The sequence below is a fragment of the Martes martes genome (assembly GCF_963455335.1).
Source record: "Martes martes genome assembly, chromosome: 18".
Classification (NCBI taxonomy): Eukaryota; Metazoa; Chordata; class Mammalia; order Carnivora; family Mustelidae; genus Martes; species Martes martes.
In genome coordinates, this window is record NC_137906.1 from 13,523,567 (window position 1) to 13,545,946 (window position 22,380).

General features: G+C 58.7%; 1 protein-coding gene across 1 annotated transcript in view; it reads left to right on the forward strand.

Annotated features, from left to right (window-relative positions):
* Window positions 1-20,891, forward strand: part of CARD11 (caspase recruitment domain family member 11) — a gene marked incomplete at its 5' end in the record, with an annotated part of 110,524 nt that extends 89,633 nt beyond the window's left edge. The window contains 15 exon segments of the mRNA XM_080830705.1: window positions 160-211; window positions 1,811-1,893; window positions 2,999-3,099; window positions 3,321-3,373; window positions 4,751-4,883; window positions 5,515-5,716; window positions 6,112-6,238; window positions 8,035-8,275; window positions 8,851-8,947; window positions 9,344-9,439; window positions 11,014-11,149; window positions 12,343-12,522; window positions 16,189-16,313; window positions 17,322-17,437; window positions 19,148-20,891. Coding sequence (XP_080686831.1) covers window positions 160-211; window positions 1,811-1,893; window positions 2,999-3,099; window positions 3,321-3,373; window positions 4,751-4,883; window positions 5,515-5,716; window positions 6,112-6,238; window positions 8,035-8,275; window positions 8,851-8,947; window positions 9,344-9,439; window positions 11,014-11,149; window positions 12,343-12,522; window positions 16,189-16,313; window positions 17,322-17,437; window positions 19,148-19,352 — 1,947 coding nt within the window. The 3' untranslated portion in view covers window positions 19,353-20,891.
* Window positions 20,892-22,380: the final 1,489 nt, after the last annotated feature.

Sequence of the window (22,380 nt, forward strand, 5' to 3'; positions counted from 1 at the left end):
CAGCCGCTGCCACACATCCCGGGGGGCGGGCATCACATGCTATCAGGTGTCCTGAGGCTACACAAGCTTCCTCTGTCCGTTCCCTCACTCTGCTGACAGGTGTCTCAGGCCTTGTCTGATTTGTCCCCTCTGTCTGTTGTCTTCCCCTCCCTCTCACAGCTACAGAGAGCCAAGTCCCCCATCAGCCTGAAACAAGCCTCAGATTTCCAAGGTTGGTATGCGCCCAGACCCCTTTCCTCTCTGTCTGTCCATCTGCCTCTTCCACTCCTTTTTGCCCATTGTGGCGATCTGTCCTGCACAGTCCACCTGAGACAGGCCTGGGCGCCCGGGATGGTGGGGCATCTGATAGTAATTAACGCTCATCGTCATGGGACAGGGATAGAGCTATGATGTAGAAACGTCCCGTCTGGCACACGTGCGCACACATGCACACACGTGCTCACACGTGCACACACACGCTCACACACACACTGAGGTCAGCCCGGAGCCCATGATCCCTTAGCCAGGGTTGGTCCTTCTGCTCACGGCTTGTCAGCAGGACACAGGCTCGACCGTCCTTCCCGGCTTTTGGCCAGGCAGTCTGGGTCCAGCTGTGAGCCCCTGGTTCTCCAAGACACAGCATCTTCAGAATCCCTGTCCCTCATTCTCGCTGTGACTCTCGGGGGACAGGTGGCTAGTGAGGGTGTGCCCGGGGAAGTCCGACATCTGCTGTGTGCCAGGTGCCCCTAGGTGGGAGCCTGTGCTCTGAGATGGGGCCATCAGTGAGGAGGGAGAATGTGGCTCTGTGCGCCCAAGAAAGAGGGGACGGAGGAGGGCTGGAGAAAGGGCCGTCACGAAGGCCACTCAGGACACGACGGGGAGCAGGGGCAGACTGGAGGAGCCTCGTGTGCTGCCCTTCCAGTGCTCAGAGCAGGGAATTCCGGGAGTGGGGCTGCAGGTCAGAGGGCAGGAGCCCCACACTGAGGACATGTACCCCTCCCGGGTCTGGGGGGGCAGGGGAAGGAAGAGCCCAGAGTGGGCCGCAGGCTGTTCCCCTTGGACCTGAAGGAGCCCAGAGGTAGGGGTCCCTCCACCCGTCTCTTTGCCAGATCAGGTATCTCTAGAATCTTCTTCATCAGAAGGGGGTGTAAAGGGCCTGAGGCCTGTGGAAGGAGTGTTTGCCCCACGAAGAGGGAAAAGAGGCAGCAGGATGACGGAACTTCTGGACCCTCCCCAAGCCTTCGCCGCTGTCTAGGGCAATGTGTGCGTGTGTCCGACTGTTCACGCACAAGCTTTGGGGGGGAGGGTGGTGGGAGAGCCGGCTTTCCTGTGCAGCAAGGCAAGGGCTGAGAGGAGTGTGCACAAAACCCCAGACAGCCCCCAAAGGAGCAGGAGGGGCACCCAGGGCTTTACGGAGGAGGCAGCGGACTCTGGCTCCCGTCTCCCGTCGGCCTGTTTGGTAGAGACGGTGGGATCCATCTTGAGGATGGGATCCCTGGGCAGGGGGTTTCCAGTCTACCAGACCCATGCTTCCATTCATGCCGTTTCACAGAGCGCCGGGTGGGGCCCCCACCTGAGTCCCAAGACGGGACATCGTCCCAGGCTGCCCAGGGCCTGGCGGCAGCAAGACACACTAGTGGGCAAGACCAGAGACTCCCTCCCGGGGGGCCAACAGCTGGGGAAATGAGAAGAGGGAGGAGGCCGCCGCCCACCCTCCCTAGGAGAACAGGCCGCCCAGACAGGACAGCCCCCAGGTGCTTGGTGCTCACGGGTGGCTCTCAATTCACTCTCCCCTGCCTTTCCCCTTTGCCTCCTGCCTCTGCGAGGACAGGGCGAGGGCTTGAAGAAGAAGCCACAGACGCCAGCCCCAGCTCCTCCAGATCCCTGCCCATCACCAACTCCTTCTCCAAGATGGTAAGCCAGCCGGGTCCCCAGCACAACCCCTTCTGGCTCAGAGCCCGTCCCCAGCCCCACCTCTCCGTGGGCCGCGGCAGCCCCACCCCCTTGCTTTGCGCTCTGTGCTCTGCCCTGGGCCTGCGAGCAGCCTCACTCCGGGGCTGCAGCCCAGACCCTCCTTATGTTTATTTAAAGATGTTTCCACCGGCTCCGGATGTATTTACACCTTCTCGCTGCTTTCTTTCCCAATTTAACACTTGGCGGGAGGAAGAGATGGGCCTCCGAGGAGCCGTAGGGAACCGCACAGGCAGCCGCTGAAAATTCTGCCAGGACTTCAGGTCCCAGGCCCCTCTGGCAGCCCCGGGGGGCTAGCCCCGGAGAGGGGGATGCTGGAGCAGCTGGAGCCGCAGACCACGCAGCCCAGGCTCCCTGCCCCGCCCCCAGTCCCAGCCCGCCCTCCTCACCCCCTAACCCCCCCAATCTGGGGGTCCTAGCCCCCCCAGCCCAGGCAGGCAGCAGAAGGCGTGGGATTAGAAATTCTAACCCCAGAGGCAAAGCCCTGGGAAGCTTGTCAGCTCAGCTTCCAAAATCAGGCCCTGGGGGACGCAGAGGTTTGATAAGAAATGGCTCCTGTGTGCGGCTCTGGGGGGCAAAAGCCTAGGCTCTTATTTAAGACAGCTCTTGGCAGGAGCCAGCAGGCCTTCTTTCAAAGGTCGTCCTCCAGCAGCCATGCCATTTGGGGCATCTGTCGCTGCCGCCACCACCAGGCCCCGGGGTCTTCCTCTCCAGAGTCAGGGTACAAGCCTGGCACCGTGGGACCCATGGAGCCCAGCCAAGCAGGGTTCACCCCAACCCAACCCCAGCGGCCTCCTGCCTGGGCCTTCCCTGCCCCCACCCAAGGCTAGCAGATGTGCGAGCAGATGTGCGCCCCACTCTGGCTACAGCTGCCCTAAGTGGCCCCCAGCTGAGCGCAAGCCTTCTCTGGCCAAGGTCGCCACTGAGAACCAGTTCGCCTGCCCCTGTCCGGGGTGGGGACGCATCCGCATGCATTTGAGTCCCTGTATCTGTAATATTTGTGCCCGCGGAGGCACGGGGCTCCCCATCGCGCATCTGTGCTTCAAAGCAGCCCCACCGGAGCCGCTCCAGCATCATGTCCATCACCGCCGAGCCCCCCGGAAACGACTCCATCCTCCGGCGCTACAAGGAAGACGCGCCTCACCGCAGGTGGGTGGCGGGGGTGCCCAGAGGGTGCCCCACGGGCTCCACACCCACTCACTCAGCCCTTGAGCCAGCTTCGTGCTTCCTTCCATGCTGCCCTCTCCAAGCCAAGGCCTCTCGGAGAACCAGAACGTTCCAGAATCTTTCCCCGCCCTCAACCACAGCACACAGCCTGGGAAGCTCCCTTGGTCACCCGCCCTTCCCCGTGCCTCCCTTGTGTCTTACAGCACAGTCGAAGAAGACAATGACAGTGGCGGGTTCGACGTCTTGGACTTTGACGGTAGGCACCAGGCGGATCTCAGAGGCACACCTGTGTGGCGGCTGCCTGCCGTCTGGCGGGGGCACAACCATGTCACCCACACTCCGGGCCGTCCAGCTCAGGGCAGAGCCCTGCGCCTCCTAGGTCCTCAGGAAACAAATGTGGTGTGGACGTCGAGAGGACAGTGTTTTCTTTCCCTTCCTCCCTGAGACTGGAGGTGTGGGGCAGACGAGCCCTGGGGAGACCGGGGGTGGGCAGCAGTCCTAAACCAGCCCCACAGCAGAGCCGTTGTGACAGAGGGGACGTTCTCTGCGCCTGCAGAGAGCTGGGAACAAGGGCTCAGTTTCCAGGGAGCCGCGGCCCCTTACAATCAGGTCATGGGGGGGGGGTTCAGCCCAGCGCACATGGAGCCCCCACAGCCCACTACACTTGGGGCACAGGACACAAAGACTCATCCCTGAGTCCTTGCGCTGGCTGACCCCTGGGTGGTAGGGCTGTGATGTACCCACCCCGAGCATCTGCCTGGGCGGGCAGAAGACAGGGGTGGGAAGGGTCCAGAAGCCTCCTGGAGATGCCCCCGTGCCTCCAATGGCCCCTCCTCTGCTGGAAGCACGGGGGCTGGCCCCCACGGCCCCAGGTGGGCCAGCCACCCTCTCTCGTTCCCGTTCCTGGGTTTCCCCCAACCCTGCCCACACCCTCAGCGGCTCAGGCTGCCAGCAGATATGATGAAGGATTAGCAGCTCTCCCTAATTGGGGACCATCAGAAGCTATCAAGTGTTAAAGAGAGGTTAGCACCTAATAGAGGCTGGGTAATGAGAAGAATTGAAGCAGTTTTGGAAAGGGGAGAGCTCCAAAGAGAATTCTGGGCAGCCATCCAAGGCATTCTGCAGCGTCAGGACAAATTCCCGATGCTCGGAGGCCTTTGTTACCAGCTCGGAGCTGGTTTGCACGTCCTCTATTCTGGCACCTGGGCTGCAGGGAGCGGGTGTCTGACCCCCGAGGCCTTGGGGTCCCACTGAGTTGGGAAGAGGGGTCAGTCCTCCATCCAGAGTCTGCCCTGCAGGCCCCGCCCCAGCCCACAGGCCTAGAAGCAGCAGATGTAACACCAAAGGTGGTCCCGAGATGAAAATATGGACCCCAATTCAATTCTGCTAGGGCAGACCCCTTTCCCACGTACAGAAACAGGAGTCCTAAAAAGCAGGTAGCTGGCAGGGCTTCCCGTAGGAAGGGCCTCGGAGGCAGGGGCATGGGTTTTTGGAAGAAGTTTCAGTGCAGCCTCTACGGCCAGCCTCCTGGCCCGGGGCCCAGTAGGAGAATTTCCTGGGAGGCAGGCGGGGAGCAGCAGGAGCTGCCCTCCCTGTTCTGCGGGTTCTCATGAGCACACTGGCCCCTTTGCAGACGACAGTCACGAGCGCTGCTCCTTCGGACCCCCGTCCGTCCACTCCTCCTCCTCCTCCCACCAGTCCGAGGGCCTGGATGCCTACGACCTGGAGCAAGTCAACCTCATGTTTAGGAAGTTCTCTCTAGAAAGGTACCCTGGTGACGGGAAAGGGGAGCCACAGCTGGGGGAGGGGACGGCGGAGGGGACGGCGGGGTAAAGACCCGCCAACCCCTAGATCTCCCAAAAAGGGACCATCCAGCTCCCCTGGATTCTAAGCTCTGAGGGTCCCAGAGCCGGAAAGCATTTCCCCGGACCCCGATCAGGCCCAGAGAGGAAGGGGCCTGTCCAGGGCCACCCAGAGAGGCAAGGGGGCAGCCCTTGATGTCCATCGGGCCCCCGCCCCACCTTAGAGGCAGGAATCCTGGTGGCCGGTGCCTACGGCAGCCCCCCACGCCCCGGTGTGCGAGGAGGAGCCGAGCAGCCCGTTGGCACAGACGTCCGGTGGGAGAGCTCAGTGTGGCCGCTGCCACGGGCTGGGGGGACAGCGATGGGACCCTGCTCCTCCTCCTTGGCTGTGACTCCTGGGCAGTGAGCACCAGGCTCTGTCTTCCAGTTCCCGAAATCTAAGCTCCCATTCTCATTTCTGGGTTCCCCCCATCCCACGGGAGCCAGTTACACCTCCCAGCCCAGGCAGCTTCTCCTGCAGCACGTGGGAGGGGACCCTACCCTTGGAGGCCAGCCGTTGGGCGTGTCCTAACTGCCGCTCCCTTCCCTGACCCAGACCCTTCCGGCCGTCTGTCACGTCTGTGGGGCATGTGCGGGGTCCCGGGCCGTCAGTGCAGCACACCACGCTGAACGGCGACAGTCTCACCTCACAGCTCACCCTGCTCGGGGGCAACGCACGAGGGAGTTTTGTCCACGCGGTCAAGCCGGGCTCCCTGGCCGAGAAGGCGGGCCTCCGTGAGGGCCATCAGCTGCTGCTGGTGAGGGGCCGGGGGCCGGGGGCCGGGGGAGGTGGCAGCACAGCCAGAGTAGGGTCCAGGGCTTTCCCCACTCCTTCCACACCTGTGCTCACAGAGGGCACACACACCTGTAGGAGGGAGCAGGAGGGGGGCAGGCCTGCAACCCCTCAGCCCAATTCTCTCCAAAGGCCCCCATGCGTGTGTGTGTCTGGAGCTCGTATGCACACACACCTGTGCACACACATCGGCCCACGGGGAGGGAGATGAGTTTAAGTGGACCACTTCCTTGGCTCTCGGTGACCTTGAGCTGGTCACAGTTTGGGGAGAGGGGTTTTTGTTTCCCGGCCGGGCGGACTCACCCCTGCAGCCCCGCCCACCCGTGGAGCCCAGAAGAACAGTGTGTCTCTGATACCCAGCTGGAAGGCTGCATCAAAGGCGAGCGGCAGAGCGTCCCCCTGGACACATGCACGAAGGAGGAGGTGCACTGGACCATCCAGAGATGCAGCGGCCCCGTCACCTTGCACTACAAGCTCAACCAGGAGGGTAAGGCCGCCACGCCCACCCGCGCACGGCCACGACCAGCAGGACAGCCCGTGTGGGTGGGGCCCTGGATAAGCAGCCTCCATGTTCAGTGGGAGGAACGAGCTGGTCGCAGCCCCATCGGGAGGGTCTGACGGGACCCTGGCAGGCAGGGGAGGGCAGGTGAATGGGAGCTCTGGGGAACGCACCCTGGCCCTGGGATATCTCGGTGTAGACAGTCTGCTTGGCCGTATGCATGGCGGCCTGCTCCCTGCCCGGCCTGCCTCACCCCTTTCCCTGCCCGGTGGAAGCTTACTTCTTGGCCCCAACGGAGACGGGGACTCCAGGCTGGCCACCCCGGCACCAGCAGGGCCACCACGCCATAGTCTGGGCCATGCCTTCTGCTCCATGGTTGGGGCTCCAGGACCATCTCCAGAAGGCCTCCCTCCCTTCTCATCTGGCCCCAGCAGGGCTGCGATCGCGGCTCCTCTTCCTGGGCCACGAGTCCTGGGCAGTGAGCGCCAGGCTCCGCCTTCCAGCTCCCAAAGACTAAGCGCCCATTCTCACCTCTGGGTTATTTTTCCTGCGTGATTGTCTCTGCAGCTGGATCTTATTTTTAACCACTAGGGCTCATGAATGTTTTAACAGAGAATAAATAGCCACTTTCTCTCTAGCCGCTCCCCACTGCCCCCTGCTAGCGCGCACTCCTTCCCGGCAGTGGCTGGTTGCTGGGGAAGATGACTGTGACGGCTCTGTCCCCACACACAGGGCCCAGCTGCTGCGGCCTCCTCCTCCTCACGCGGGCAGGCTCCTCCCCTCTTCCCAGCCCGGCTTTCCAGCCCAGCAGAAAGTCTCTGGGCAGCGCCCTGCCCACTGGCCAGCAGTCCCCTGAGTTGAAGCTCTGTGGTCCAGAATTCAGGGTCAGAAAGGCCCCACCTAGCAGGGTCACGTCTATAGGGCCTTTCTCTGAGTCAGCAGAGAGCTCAGATAGTGATGGGCATTAACCCTGCCCAGGGGAGCGGGAAGGACCCGACCAGCCATCCCCGGCTTCTCCAGAAACATTGACCAGACAGCCCTGCTGGTGGGTTCAAGCCTCCCCCAGTGCATGTGGTGACGACACGCTGAGCCTGACTCTTAGAACGGTTATAGCTTCTACTGGGTTAGGCAGCTCTGGGAGAGGGGGCTGATTTGGGGATTTGCATTATGGATTTATATTATAGATATTCAGTTTGCTGGATTTATTGTATTCGAGGTTTATGCCCTGCTTTCATCCAGAGGAATTTGTACAAACTCATACTGTAGAGGACAGTGGCATTAAATAAGCTTAAAACAGCACACAGTGTGGTCCTACCACTTGGGGAGACCTTTGGGTGGTGTCTAGACAGCTACATGTGTAGATGGTCAAGGACCTAGTGATTGCACTTCCGTGAGTACAGCCAGGAGAAACGAGAGCGTGTGTCCACAAAAGACACGTATGAAACTGCTCCCAGCAGAGCGACCTGTCACAGCCAAATCCCGGAAACAGTGCAGCTGTGCACACAGCAGAAGGGCTAAATGAAAGCTTGGAGGGTGTCGTAGCGGAGGTCCCAGACTTGTTGCAACTTGGCACACAATTTGGCTGCGAGTTCCTTGGCAGCCAAGACAAAGAGGGAAACCCGCACAGGACACAGGGGAGTCCCTGCGAGCTCTAAGAGGCACGTGCCACTTGGGTGCATCCCCAGGGGCAGCGAGGAGGGAATTTGTGCCTGAAGGATCTTGGCAGCGGGAAGCCCTTCGCCGGCGGACAGCCCCAGCGTCCTTGACCTTCTCTCCTTGCACAGGGTACCGGAAGCTGCTGAAGGACATGGAGGAGGGCCTCATCACCTCGGGGGACTCCTTCTACATCCGGCTGAACCTGAACATCTCCAGCCAGCTGGACGCCTGCTCCCTGTCCCTCAAGTGCGATGACGTCGTGCATGTCCGTGACACCATGTACCAGGACAGGCACGAGTGGCTGTGTGCGCGGGTCGACCCTTTCACGGACCACGACCTGGACGTGGGCACCATACCCAGCTACAGCCGGTGAGGATGGAGCTGGTGCCACGGCGGGGGGAGGGGAAGGAGGGGCTGCCGCCCAGCAGAGGGGCTCACCGGGGGCCTGGCGTCTGCTGACCAGTGAGGCCCCCCCATTCCCTCCTCCTCCTGAAGCTCTCCCTGCCGCCCAGGGATATTTCTCCCTTGAGTCCTGTTGCTTCACTCATGCCCGGGAAGCTGTCCTTCAGCCATCACTGGGGAATGCTGTGGGCTCTTGGTTTTATGCTCTTTGGCTAGTCGTGGCGAGCGTTGCCGCAGGCCACCTCCCTGACATCCTCACGTAATTACACAGCTGTAGCGCATCGGTTAGACACGGCAGGTGTCTGTTAAGCACCTGCAGACTCCAGCGGTCACTCAGGCCGGCCCTGTAAGGTCAGCATCTGCAGACACCCCCTCCCAGGGCTCGGAGGAGGGGATTTGCCATGGTCAGCCCTGGCTGCGGGGCTCAAACCGAGCTGCCTGGCGTCTTGTCCTCCCTGGGATGGCCCCTGAGCCCCAGAGCTCCCCCTGCCTAGGGGCAGGCCTGGCCCTGAGGTTCTGCCCTCCTCTCCCATCTCCCCCAGAGCCCAGCAACTCCTCCTGGTCAAGCTACAGCGTCTGATGCACAGGGGAAGCCGAGAAGAGACAGACAACACCCACCACACCCTGAGGGCACTCCGGGTAGGTACCCCGCGCCCTGCCAGCGGACACCTCCTGCCCAGGGGCGGTTTGGAGAGGGCTGACACAGGAGACACTAATCTCAAGGGTGAGGGGCTATAGGGACTTTGGTTCCTCGGGAATGGGACAGCCCCTGCAGGAGGAGCCCTGCCCTCGGGGACCTTCCCAAGCAGGGACACAGCCTTTCCCCTGCATCTCTGGTCTCTGCTAGAACAAGTCTCGGGGCTCCCCTTACCCTCCAAGCTTGCTCCCCATCTGGAATGCCTTGATTCTACAACTAATGCTTCTCCCCTTCACACCAAGGGGGCTTGAGGACACGTCCCTGGTTCTCAGTGGCCTCCATGGGCTCTCGCATCCTGCCGAGCCCAGCAAGTCTGACCGACTGATAACTGATTTCAGAACACCCTTCAGCCCGAAGAGCCACTTTCCACCAGTGACCCCCGGGTCAGTCCCCGCCTCTCTCGAGCAAGTTTCCTTTTCGGCCAGCTCCTTCAGGTAAAGTGCCCCAGAGCGCCTACCGACTTTGCAATCATGTTTGGCTGTGTCTATGCCCTCTTGCTGCCGAGAAGAGAAGACCTGATCAAAATAACTGTGCTTTGCGTTTGTACACCACTCGAAACTTTCCCCAATGCCTCACGTTTCCCATCCCATCGTACCCTCACAGTGACAGGTCAGTAGACAGTCTCTGCACCTGTTGGAAACAATGTCACTTGCATAAAAGATGGGAGGAAGTTAAGGCTAGAAGATTTTAAATAACTTAGCTATTCAAGTATTAATAGATAAGAAACAGTGTATCAGGAAAAAAAAAAACAGACGTCGCAGGTGTCTAGGTCAGTTTCATCCGTCTGATTGTGCATGAAATTTATCTCTGAGCATCCCGGCAGCCAAGGGAAAAAGGGAAAGGCTGCAGATTCTTTAAATCTTATCTGATCACAGAAACATTTTAGTTCTTTGGGACCAGAAAAATGTTTCCCTTATGTTTAATTCTAAAATGGATTTTATTTCGCATGAATCCTTTTATAAGGACATTGACCAGCACAGTAGGTGATAGCTTCAGAAGGGATTTCACATAAATGCAGAAGCTTCCTCTGCAGCCCTTTCTTCTGTCACCTGCTGACAAGAGCTAAGGGAGGAAGGTTAAGGTGTGGTCCCACAAGGATGTCCCGGTGTTGGTACCATGCTAATCAGGCCTCAGCGGGGCCGGTGTGTCACTCCACTTGCTCTATCCTAATGTGAGAACATAGGAAACCCAGGGAAATGGAGAGCAGTGTGACCCGGAAGCCAGGTAGATGCAGACAGGTACCAGAAAGATACTTAGGGAGGTAGAAGGAGCCCTCGTGAGTCTGAGCTACTCCTAAAGGCAGGACCACGTGAGACCACAGAGTCCTGCCCGTGTCACTGCCCCCATGTCATGCAAAAGTCATAAACCTTGGGCGCCCCTGGGTGCGTCACCCAAGGGCCACTGAACAACAGAGCCCGACTGAGATCTCAGCTCCCCGGATTTTTCTTCCTGCCACAGGAGGGTATGGAGAGATCAAAGCAGCTCAGAGAGTCGGTGGGAATTTAGAGTCTGTGTCCACCATGGAGGAATCCCCCTCCACCCTCCAGGGCTCAACTCTGAATTGTACAAGACGGGTACTTCCAGAGCACTTGGGGAAACTGAGTCAGGGGCTGTGGAGAATAGTGTCGCGGGAGGTGGAGCTGTCCTGCCCGAGCCCACCAGGTAGGGGCTCCCAGCCAGGGACCTTCCACCCACGGCTCCCCAGGAATGCACGTGGGATTGCCAGAGGGACTCCCCGTGCACCCCACCTGTACCACACCCCTTGGCAGGCTTCAAGCCTGATTAGGGAGGAGAGTCAGCCTTTGTTTGCTTACTTACTTACCAGTGATGTCCAAAATCACTCAAGGACCCTTCCAGCCTGCTAAGTGTCTCCTGTCTTCATGGGAGAATGTGACTGACCCCAGTCCCTGGGAAGAGCTGGGGTCCTACCAGAGGTCTCCCCAAGCCTGGTGGCGGCAGCTCAGTCTGGTTAGAAGCAAGGCCCACCAGCCCCGCCCCTGTCCTCCAGTTCGTCAGCAGGTCCGAGAACAAGTACAAGAGAATGAACAGCAACGAGCGAGTCCGCATCGTCTCGGGGAGCCCCCTGGGGAGCCTGACCCGGACGTCTCTGGATGCCACCAAGCTCTTGACCGAGAAACAGGAAGGTATGACGTTCCTAGATGCCACCTAGCTCTTGACCGAGAAGCAGGAGGGAGCCTGGCCCCTCCCCACCTCTTGCTGGCTTGGGGGGCTTCCGGGGGGGTCCGGGTGGGTCCTGTGACTTCCCACCAGGGGGGCTAGGACACGCACTCCCTCGAAAGGGGTTCCACCCTGGGAGGAGCTGCCAGGGGACCCGCCTGGCCTTGGCCCCATAGCGCACACAGCCTGCCGGCAGGGGTGGGGGAGGAGGGCATCCCGACAGGCTCACCCCTCACAAACACTCGCTAGCGTTGGTTGGAGCCCAGATGCCCATGTTAATTGGAGCTGTTTGCTGTGAAGTGTTCACTTATTGATTTCTCTCCCCACTGCGTGCTCCTTGCCATTTATCAAGCCGGCCCGGGGTCACCGGCTGCACGGGCCCCTGTGGAAGGGGACTGATGGCGAGCCAGCCTTCCCAGCTGCCCTCATGGGGCCAGGTGGCCCAGGCACAGATGGCAGGAGGGCCTGGGCTCCCCTCCAGACTGGCCCTCTGACGGCCAGGTCAGGGGACCAAGGAAAGGACAAGCCGCCGGTTTCTGGGGCGGTGGTTCCTGGAGCTCCCCACACACCAGCCAGAGAGCCTGGAAAAGGCAGAAAGGAGGCCACATCGTTCCCTGCCTCTGGCCCTGGTGGCTTCCCAGAGCTTCTGAAATAAGCCCCAAGCCCCTCTTGGCTGGCCCTTCCCACCCAAGCCCCCTCGTTCGCTCCTGCCAGCCCCTCACTCTCCTCCTGTACCCCCCATCCACCGTCCCCTCCAGGGTCGGCTCTTGCTCCAGCTCTTCTCGCCTGGCTCCTTCTCTAAGCACTGGCCGCAGTCCCTGACTGGCCTCAGAAAAGCCATCCTTGCCTATCCTGCTCCCACTCCCTCCTTGAGAGCTCAGCACTGCTGCCCAGAGTGGTGGGGCTCATTACAGGCCTCTGACCTGCCTCCGGCCGCCACCACCTCCCTGAAAGCAGGCACTAGGAGAAGGGGCCATGGCCCCAGCTGCCCAGAGCAGGGCCGGGCCCTGGGGTACTTCGTAAACACTCCCGGATGGCCAAGGGGCATCCTGGTTCCTGCAGACCCCGTGGGGTCAAGGGGGCTCCCAGGACCTCCGTGCCCTGCGCCCCGGCAGGCGGGCCAGGGTCTCACCGCTGGCCCTTCCCTGTCCCCTCCCAGAGATGGACCCCGAGAGTGACCTCAGCAAGAACCTCAGCCTGATCCCCTACAGCCTGGTGCACGCCTTCTACTGTGAGCGCCGCCGGCCCGTCCTCTTCACGCCCACCATGCTGGCCAAGGCTCTGGTCCAGAAACTGCTCAACTCGGGGGGTGCGATGGAGTTCACCATGTGCAAGCCAGGTGAGTGCGCCCCACTGGCCGGGAGCGCATCCCGGGGCCGCCGCCTCCACCAGGTCGGGTGCAGGGCTGGGCAGGAGAGCGGATGGAAGGGCCACGCTCCCGCCTGGCCCGGGGTGCACGGGGAGGTAGAGTCACGGTTCCCGTTGCTGTGACGGCCCCCTTGGAGTTCCCCGCGGCCCCAGAGCGGGGAACCTCCCCTTCACCATTCACACCGAGGGTCCGGGATGAAGGGCACAGGGTCAGTTAGGAGACGGGACTTGGGGTGCCCACTCCGGGCCCTTAGGTAAGAGCCGAGCCATCCTTCATCGCTAGGGCGCCCGTGTCCTCGATGTGGCTAGGGGACCGTGGTCAGACACCCTATAACAGAGGGCTGAACCCCAATCCTGATCGCGAACTAACTACAGTCGTCCTTAGCATCATCTGTATTTAATTCGTGGCCATCCGGGACCGCCCGTATCAGCCGAAAGTCAGGTGCCCAGCGGGGCGTTTGTTATAATAAAATACACGTAATGTAAAATTTTCCACTTCAACCACTTCAGGGTGTGCAGTGCAGGGCTGTTAAGTCTACGTGTATTTGCAGAACTTCTTCATCATCCTAAAATGAAACTCTGTCCCCACTAAACCCTCAGTGCCCACCCCGAGCCCCGGGTGCCCACGTTACTCTCTGTCTGTGTAGATCTGACTTCTCTGCAGGCCTTGTGTGAGGGGAGTCATCCGGTGTCTATCCCTTGGCCTCTGGTTTCTGTCACTCAGCATCATGTCCTTGAGGTCCGACCCCTTGGTAGCTGGTGGCAGCATGTCCTTCCTCGTTAAGGCCGAGGGACAGTCCCCGCTGTGTCTACCTCACCAACACTGGTCCTGTGCCTTAACAGCAGTCGTGCTAGTGGATGTGACATGCAGGCCTCAAGGTTTTGGGTTCGCCATCAGAGGTGCAGTTTACATACAGCAACACGCCCCCATTTTCAGCGTGACCTTGAATGAGTCTGGGCGGGTGTCTGCGCCCCACAACCCAACCACGAGCAGGGGGCAGGACATTGCGTCCCCTCGGGTTCCCCTCCACCCCCTGCCCCAGGCGCTGCTGATCTGCTTGCCATTACACATTGGTTTGCGTTTTCTAGACTCTTCTACAAACAGGACCACGCAGTATAGAATCCCTTATAACTGGCTCCGTTCACCCCACATAATGTTTTTGAGACCCATCCGTGCTCCTGCTGCTTGCAGAGTCCCGTCCCTGCGACCCAGGCAGCTGTATCCATCCATCAGGGGTCCTTTCTGCAAACCTCATGCGTGTTTCTCGTGTGGGACTGGGTCCGGGAATGTTCAGAACCATCACAGGGTGGGGTGCAGATATCACGAGCATTCTGTCCTGCTTTTGCCACCTGCATTCATCAGTAAGCCCTAACACTGGGGGGGGCGGCCTGAGCGGGAGCAGACCCCCCTGCTGATTCCCGGGACACGGTGCCACATGCAGCCTTCTCCTGCATGCTGGCACTGACGCCCCTGGGCTCTCCCTGGATGCCCGGCTCAGTGGGAAGTGAGAGGCTGCACCCCCAGTGCCCCCCACCGTGGTTTAGACCCTCTATGGTCCAAGGCCAGGAGGACCTCGGCAGACAGTGTGGTTGGTGGGAATGAACATGTTCCTTGAGGCGAGTGGTCTCTGGGTTAGGTTCTGCCCTTCCCATCCCTCACCAGCTGTTTATTTGGGGTGAGGTATCAAACTCTCTGTTTCTTCTGCTGCAAAACTGGGATAATAGTGGCCCCTTCTCCTAGAAGTTAGAAGCTCATGGATGGCCAGAGGCTACCCTGGGGCCAAGGACAGCATGGGTTCCAGGTTCTTAGCCCCCCACGTGGAGCAGGTGGGTACATAGAGCTCACTGAGTCCTGCAGCTGCCGCGACACCCACCTCCTTTCTCAACAGGGTCCACTTGCCTCCAAGGCCCTTCCAAGCCCAGCTTCAGGTGCAGGAACCTTTCAAGGGTGTGCAACCCCATGCTCTTCCCTCTGCCTGCCTATCTGGGAACCTCAAACACTCTGCAGGGAGGCTCTGGGAAGAGGACCTCACTCTTGCCTGAGGCTCCCTCTCTGGCAATATGAGATTAGGTAGAATGCCTGATTTAAAAATCTCACTTAGCTGCTCCGAACCCTGCAAATGTGCTCTGTCCTCCCTTTGGCGCATTCACAGCCAGGGAGCTGTGGGCACTGTAGGGTGGGTGTTCTAGACTGCCTCCCTCCCCCAAAATCACCTTCGACTCCTCCCATGCTGGCTCTCCCCCAGATCCCTTCCCACTCACTTCCAGTGTACAATGTAGCATACACGCCAAATCTGCGGGCTAGTGTGGGCTGCCCCGGCCAGCCTGGGCCTGAGCAGGCAATTCCAGTCCTGGACTGACTCTACCCTCCTCCTTTCATAAATGGAGAAGCTGAGGTCAAGAGATTAAAGATGTGTTCATGGTCACCCAGCAAGTGAGTTGGGCCTCCAGTATATACCTCCTCTTCCAGGAAGCCTGCCTCTTCCTCTATTCCCTCCAGCCCTCCTCACTGCTGCCACAGTAAATAGCCCATCGCTGTGCCTGCTAAATTGTTTCATAGTTTTCTGTATCCCACATTCTTTTCCCCAGCTGTGTCATAGGTTCTCAAGTACAACAACAGCTATGGTTTTAGCATATTTTTATTCTAATGATTGATCCTTAGATTCTCAATAAGTGATAAATTCCAATAAAAATTAACTTAATGGATGGGCAGATGGATGGTTGAACGGATGGGTAATTGGATGAGTACATAGATGAACGGGTGTATTGGTGGATGGGTAGATGGATGGATGAATGGATGGATGGATGGGTGGAGGGATAGACGGATGTATAGATGGAGGAGGATGGATGGTTAGATAGGTAGGTGGATGGGTAGCTGGGTGGATGGATGGTTAGATGGATGGGTAGATTGGTGGAGGGATGGAGGGATGGTTAGATGGATAGATGGGTGGTTGGATGGGTGAGTGAGTAGGTGGTTGGATGAATGGTTGAATGGGTGGGTGGATGAATAGATGGACGGATGAATGGATAGATAGTAAGTGGATGGATAGATGGTTGCATGTGTGGATGGGTAGATGGATGGATGGATGGTTGGGTGGATGGATGGATGGATGATTGGTTGCATGGGTGAATGGATGGATGGTGGATGGGTGGATGAGTAGATGAATAGATGGACAGGTGAGTGGATGGATGGATGGTTGGTTGAATGGATGGGTGGATGGATGGTTGGATGGGTTGATGAATGGGTGGATGGGTGAGTGGATAAATGGATGGGTTGATGGATGGATGGTTGGGTGGATGGTTGGTTTGATGGATGGATGGATGAATGGTTGGATGGGTGGGTGGGTGGATGGATAGTCGTCCATCCTTCATGATAGACAACTCACCAGTATTGCACTTCAGTGTCTGAGCTACTTTGTCCAATGAAGCTTAATGCTGCGAATTTACGAACCAGCTCTTCTGTGGGCTGCTATGGGAAGTGTGAAGAAGCCCTTGACCTTGCCCTTGAGAAGCCTCACAGTCTAGTACAGGAGCTAGGGTTCATTTAAACGTGGCCCGAAGGGTATCAAGGTGGAGTTCTGTTGAGCCCAGAAAGGGGAGGTTTGTGCTGCCCTCAGGACTGGCCGTCTGTCTGCAGACGTTGTCACCAGAGACGAGTTCCTCAGGAAGCAGAAGACGGAGACCATCATCTACTCCCGGGAGAAGAACCCCAACACTTTTGAATGTATTGTTCCCGCCAACATCGAAGCTGTGGCCGCCAAGGTGAGGTGGGGTTGGGGGTTGGATGGGGTGAGACCACCAGTGATATTTGTGAGGCGGCCTCAGCCGTGCACAAGGGTGGGGTACAGAGTTGCTCTGATCTCCCTGTGGGCGAACCTCCTCCTTTTCCCTTTCTCTTCTGGTCCGTGTTCCCTTTCCACACACCCTCATTCTCCGGGGTCTGACATGCACGTTGATAGTTTGAAGTCACCTTCTATTTCTGATGACTCCCTGGCACTGGTCTTCCCAATTCACTTTGCCCAGGGTCACATGTCTGTCTGTGAGAACAAGAGTCAGAGATAGAGGGCGCGTGGGTCAGAGAGACAGGGAGAACAAGTGGGCACCAGGAGTCCTATTCCCCTCAGAGGGAAGTTGGTAGCAATGCAGGAGAGGTATCTGCATGCATTCTAGAACCTTCTGCAGCCAGACAACATGGTCCTTATCAGCCCCCAGCATTGAGTTGTTTCTCCTTCCGGGGCCTTTCCAAAAGCAAAGCTAACTGTTGAGTGCTGCCCCAGCATGCGGGGTGTCAGCTCTGCAGTGGATGGTGACCTTGGGGTCACACGGAGACTGTTCTCCTTCAGAAGCAGTGAGCTCCTGGGTGCCAGGGAATCACGCCTTGCAGATGCTCCCGGAACTGTCCAGCCCCACCTCACTTTTCGGGGGTTTTCCACCTTGATAGAACCACGAACGCCTTCATAAGCGGAGAGGGGTAGCAGGTGTTCCTGAAGCTGATTTTGCTTTTCATTAAAACTCACTCTTGCCGCCTGCTTCCCCTTGGGCTCGATGCCTGGGTTCTGGCAGCACTCACTGCTGTGCATAGCCTCGTGGGACCGAGTGTGCCAACAAGCAGGGGTCGGGCTTCACCTGGTTCCCTGCTGCCGCTGGGGGCGCTCAGGGCTCTCTTGCCCCTGTCCCTGTTCCACGGAGCCTGACCCTGCACCACGGGCCCCGCCCCAGCTACCCAGAGGGGCTGGAGGAGCTACTGACCACTGGCCGCTGTGCTTGCAGGACAAACACTGTCTGCTGGAGGCCGGGATCAGCTGCACCAGAGACTTGATCAAGTCCAGGATCTATCCCATCGTGCTCTTCATTCGGGTGTCGGAGAAGAACATTAAGAGATTCAGGTAGGGCTCGGAGACCCCTCTTGCCAGGCTTCCTGCAGCCCTTCCCTCCTTGCACACTGCTGGGGTTGCCACTGAGAACCGCTGTGCACTTGGTCCCCCTGCTCCCCATTTAGGGTTCCTGGCTGTGCCCGGCTGCAATCCAGGGCAGACGCGACCCCCAGCCTCTAGCAGCAGAGACAGTAACACCCAGAGCACGTCCAGAGGGACGAGGACTAGGCGGAATGGCCACAGGCCCCAGGCGGCTGGGGAAGGGAAGCTGACGTTGGAGCAGCCCGAGGGCTGCGAGGGCAGGCAGGGCAGGTGCTGAGGGAGAAGAGCCCAGACCTCGAGGCAGGGACAGTGGCAAGAGACCATGTGGTGGACTGTGGCGGGGAGAGCCACCTTGCAGCCGAGGGGTCCAGACCACGCCACGTGACATGATCTAACAGGATGTAAAAGGCTCCCTCCCGCTGCTGTGTGGAGACAGGGGTTAGGACCACCCGGGCGAGAGCTGGCACCCGATCCTCTTTCGCGGGCGGTGAGGAAAGGTCTGAATCCATGTTCAAGGTCAAGCCGGTGGTATTTGTGGCAGGGTTGGCTATGGGGTTTGGGGCCTGGCCATTAGGTGGAGCTATCCCTGACCCCAATTCTCCCACACATACACGGCTGCAAGTGAGAGGAGGTGGTGAGGCCACTGGCCTCTTCCACCAGATCCTTCTAGTGCACCTGCTAAGTGCCTGGCCCCAGGGAACCCACGAATGAGCACACAAGACAAAAATCCCCACCTCGCCACCGCACACACATTGTGACGGGTGCTGTCCGGAAACCCGAGGTGGCCACGTGATGGCAAGGCTGGGGGGAAGCCTGGCATGCTGCGGGCGGGGACGTGGGAATGCGCGGCCACTGCCGAAGACGGCGGCACGGAGGGTCCTCGCAGGATGACCGCATGACCCAGCGGTTCCGCGCCAGGGCATCCTGCCCAGAGGAACCCAAAGCATCGTCTCCGGAACGGCTCACAGCCATGACGCAGCCTTAGAAAGGAAGAACATTCCGGCACCTCCGACATCAGGGATGAGCCTCGACGACACGAGGCTCCGCGAAACAAGCCAGGCACAAGGGGCAAATACTGCACGATTCCACTTACTCCAGGCCCCTGGACGAGTTGCAGACGAATCGATGGTGGCCCCAGGGGCCAGGGAGGGTGAGGGGGGTTAGCGTGTTCGCGGGTGTGCCGCTCAGTTTCGCAGGATGAGAAAGCTCTGGAGCTCGGTGGCATGATGACATGAAGAGACGTAACACTACCGGACTGTGCTCTGTAACAGCGGTCAGGACGGGAACTTTTACGTGTGTGCGACCATGATTATATAAGACTAAGCAGCGTAGCTCCCCTGCGCAGTCCATCAACTAGCTCTGAAAGATGGAAGAATTTTTTTTTTTAAGTAAACTAAAGGAAAAAAATTAAAAGATTTTTTAAAGCCCCACCTCTTGGGATTTCCGCAGGGACCAGAATAACAAAGCCCGTGGCACGGTGGAGTGCTGGAAGGCGGCAGGGGGTGGCCGTGGGGCGGGCAGGGGAGGTCAAGTGGCACAGCACCCCCTGACCCCCACCCCGAGGCTCCCCCCCACCCCCCCTGCCCGGGGACAGATGGGCCCCCAGCCTGGGCTCCCGCGCAGCTCCCACAGCGCCCTGTGTGTGTGTGTCCCTCCCCCGCCCCTGCCCTCTGCCCACAGAAAGATGCTGCCGCGGCCAGAGACAGAGGAGGAGTTCCTGCGGCTGTGCCGGCTGAAGGAGAAGGAGCTGGAGGCCCTGCCCTGCCTGTACGCCACGGTGGAGGCCGACATGTGGGGCAGCGTGGAGGAGCTGCTCCGAGTCCTCAAAGACAAGATCAGCGAGGAGCAGCGCAAGACCATCTGGGTGGACGAGGACCAGCTGTGAGGGGGCCCCCGAGTCCGAGCGCAGCTCCCAGGGTGTCTGGACCCCAGCAGGCAGTGCCGGGGAGCGAGGGGGCTCCGTCCTCCCGGTCATGGGCCACCTCCCACCAGGGAGCCCCGGGACAGACGCAGCTGAGGGGACAGACACTCTCCAGTGGGGACGGGACGGGTTTATGCCCCCCGGGGCTGACCTGGCCCCACGGCACCAGCAGGGAGGCAGGGTCCCCCGGAGGACCCGACGCCAGGCCGGAGGCCAGTGGCCCCACGGAAGCCAGAACAGGAGATGAATGTAATGCATGGAGCAGGTGTCCTCCTTGTAGGCAGGGACCCTGAGCACCAGGGCACCTGCCAGCCCTCGGAACATGCCAGATACGCCTTCCCAGGCAGGGCAGTTGGGGCGGAGGGGGAAGCGTGCCATGCTATTATTTTTCTTGCATTAAAATCTCTCCATTTCCTTGTTTTCAGCCTTTATAAAATTACGATTATTTCATCATTGGCAGAGTGTTCAACTTTTGCCCCCTCAGTAACCTGCAGAGCATTCTGGGATAGCTTAGGTCAGGCCCCATGTCCAGTGCAGGCAGGGAGACTGGACATCCCAGTTCATCCCAGTTCACCCAGGACACACCTGAGTCACCCCTGGTCTTTGGGCGGGATGGCTCCCAGCCCCTCTTTGACTAAGCTACGTCCTGATTGTGGTGACAAGTTATCAAGTCACTCTGGAACGGGCCTGTCCTTCCGTAGGCTGCTTGGGAGGTCCCCCCCACCCCTATCCCAGACTCCAGCCCCAGAAGCTAGGGCCCCTTACTCCGCTCTCCCCACACGGGCTCTCTGCACGTCACGTTCATACACGCAGCCTGACTGCTTCCTTCCGTTGAGCATGCGGGGTAAGGGTCTGGATTGGGTTTGCTCCCATTGCCTGAGGGCTGGGCTGGCGGGTGTGTGTGCAGGACAGCCGTGCTTCCCTCCGCAGCAGATAACAAAGGCCCTGTGGGTTCTAGAGCCATTCTCCTGGACCCCTTCATGCAGACTTTCCAAGTACGGACCTGACTGGGCATGACCAAAACCAGGCCAGTCCAGCCTGCCACCACGCTGAGTATTTATCAGATGGGTAGGTGGCAGGATGGGCTTCCATCCCAGGTCTGCGTGTTCATGGGAACCCGGGGAGAAACTGCTGGTTGACAGCCCACTTACTAACAAGATCTTGTTTTTATTCTGGGAAACGGTGTACAGCTAAGAGACCATATACCCTAGCCTCCCTTGCAGCTAGGGAGGAATCAAGAAAATGTAAGGCAACAAGGTTTGGAGGAAAGACAAAGCAGACAAACAGCCCTTCCTCTAGTTTCCTGCCTGGACTACAGATGTGATGGCTGGAGCTCCAGCAGTCATATTGGACCTTGAGGTGACCTTGAGAATGGAAACTCTGTGCAAGAAGGTGGTGGAGAAGAAAGAGAAAAGGAGTCTGAGTCACTGATGGCACTTTGGAGCCCAGGACTACTGCTTGGGTTTTGTTTACATGGGACAGAAATAAATTTTTATCTTGTGTTCAATGACTGTTATTTCAGTCCTTGGTTACTTAACAGCTTAAAGCGATTCCTAACAGATATAGGAACAACTCTTGGTCTTAAATACCATGGGCATGAGTGATTCAGGGTTTTGCCACATAGTCAAGATATGAATTACAAATAGAAGAGCTTTTGATGAATCTCTCGGTCTAAAAAAACAACACTGTGCATCCTGCGGGATTTTTTTTTATTTTTATTTTTTAGCGTTTTGACCCTTAGAAGTCAAATGAGCACCATACCGGGGAGGTATAAGTGGGGGTGGGGGTGAGGGGTGTCCGAGGCAGGGGGTCTGCTCCCCTTGTCCCTCTGTGATGACGATTCGTCCCCGCATCCCTGAGATCCAAGTTTGCCAGACAGAGCAACGCCTTTACAAACAAAAATATATTCCCCCAAGAGCCAGTTAGTGAGGCTTTTTTTTTTTTTTTCTTCCTCGAAACAGCCCCCAGAATCAAGCTGGATGCGCTGGGCCCGGAGAGGCCATGCTTCTGGAGGCCCAGCTGTGGTTATTTGTCCCCAGATAAGCCATCCGCCCCGCCAGGAGCTGCAGAAGCTGGAATGTCTCGGCTTCCGTCTTGCCAGAGCTGTACGTTGAACAGTAAATTCTATCCAAGCTGAGGCAGTCGTGTTCCCCCTCATACCCGGTGCTTCCTCATAAAGTACTTAGAGCCAAGGGGACAGACGTGACCAGAAGAGGGACCCGGAATAAAAGGTCTGCTGATTTATTTCTATTTATTTGTTTAACTTCAGATGCTCAGGCCTGTGCAGAATAAGCAAACTCGTGGCTTGCATGTAATTTGGGAGGTGGGAGGAGACGACGAGGGGTGAAGAGACGACACACGTGGGGAAAGATACCTGGGAAAAATTGGTGGTGGGTTCTTCCCCCTCTCCCCTGCACCCCTGAGCCATTTTCACCAGGTTGCAGAAGGCAGGGCTGTGGGCCTGTGTGTGTGCTACTAAGATGAGGCAGGAGGAGAGGTCAGGAATGAGTTGCTGTGTTCTGGGTCAGTTCCCGATGGAACGGGGAAGTCAGCAGGAGACTGGGGTTTGGCTCCCCGGGGGGTTTTCAAAGAAGACCCCTGACATCATCTGCTCTAGCTCCAGGCTGCCTGGGAAGGAAAGTGGGGCATGTGTGGGGCTGGGCGATGGGGAGACTACAGCTCAAATTACTGCACCAGAGTCTGCAAGCCGTGTTTTCCCCTGGGAGCCAGCCCGGGGCTCAGGGAGGCGCCCGAGATGCACAGTAGAGCTTGCTGCCCGCATGGGGAACCCAGGGCCCCAGGCTCGAGCAGGGACCCTGTTGCAGGGGGTAACCCCAGGGATAGATGCGTGGTCTTCCTCCAAGGACACCAACCACACATCCACACATGTGTAGATCTACACTTTCCTGGGGGAGAAACGGCAGGCTTTCTCAGATTCCTGGGGGCCCTGCATCCCCAGATTGATGACCTGTGCTCTTGGGTTGGGAAAATA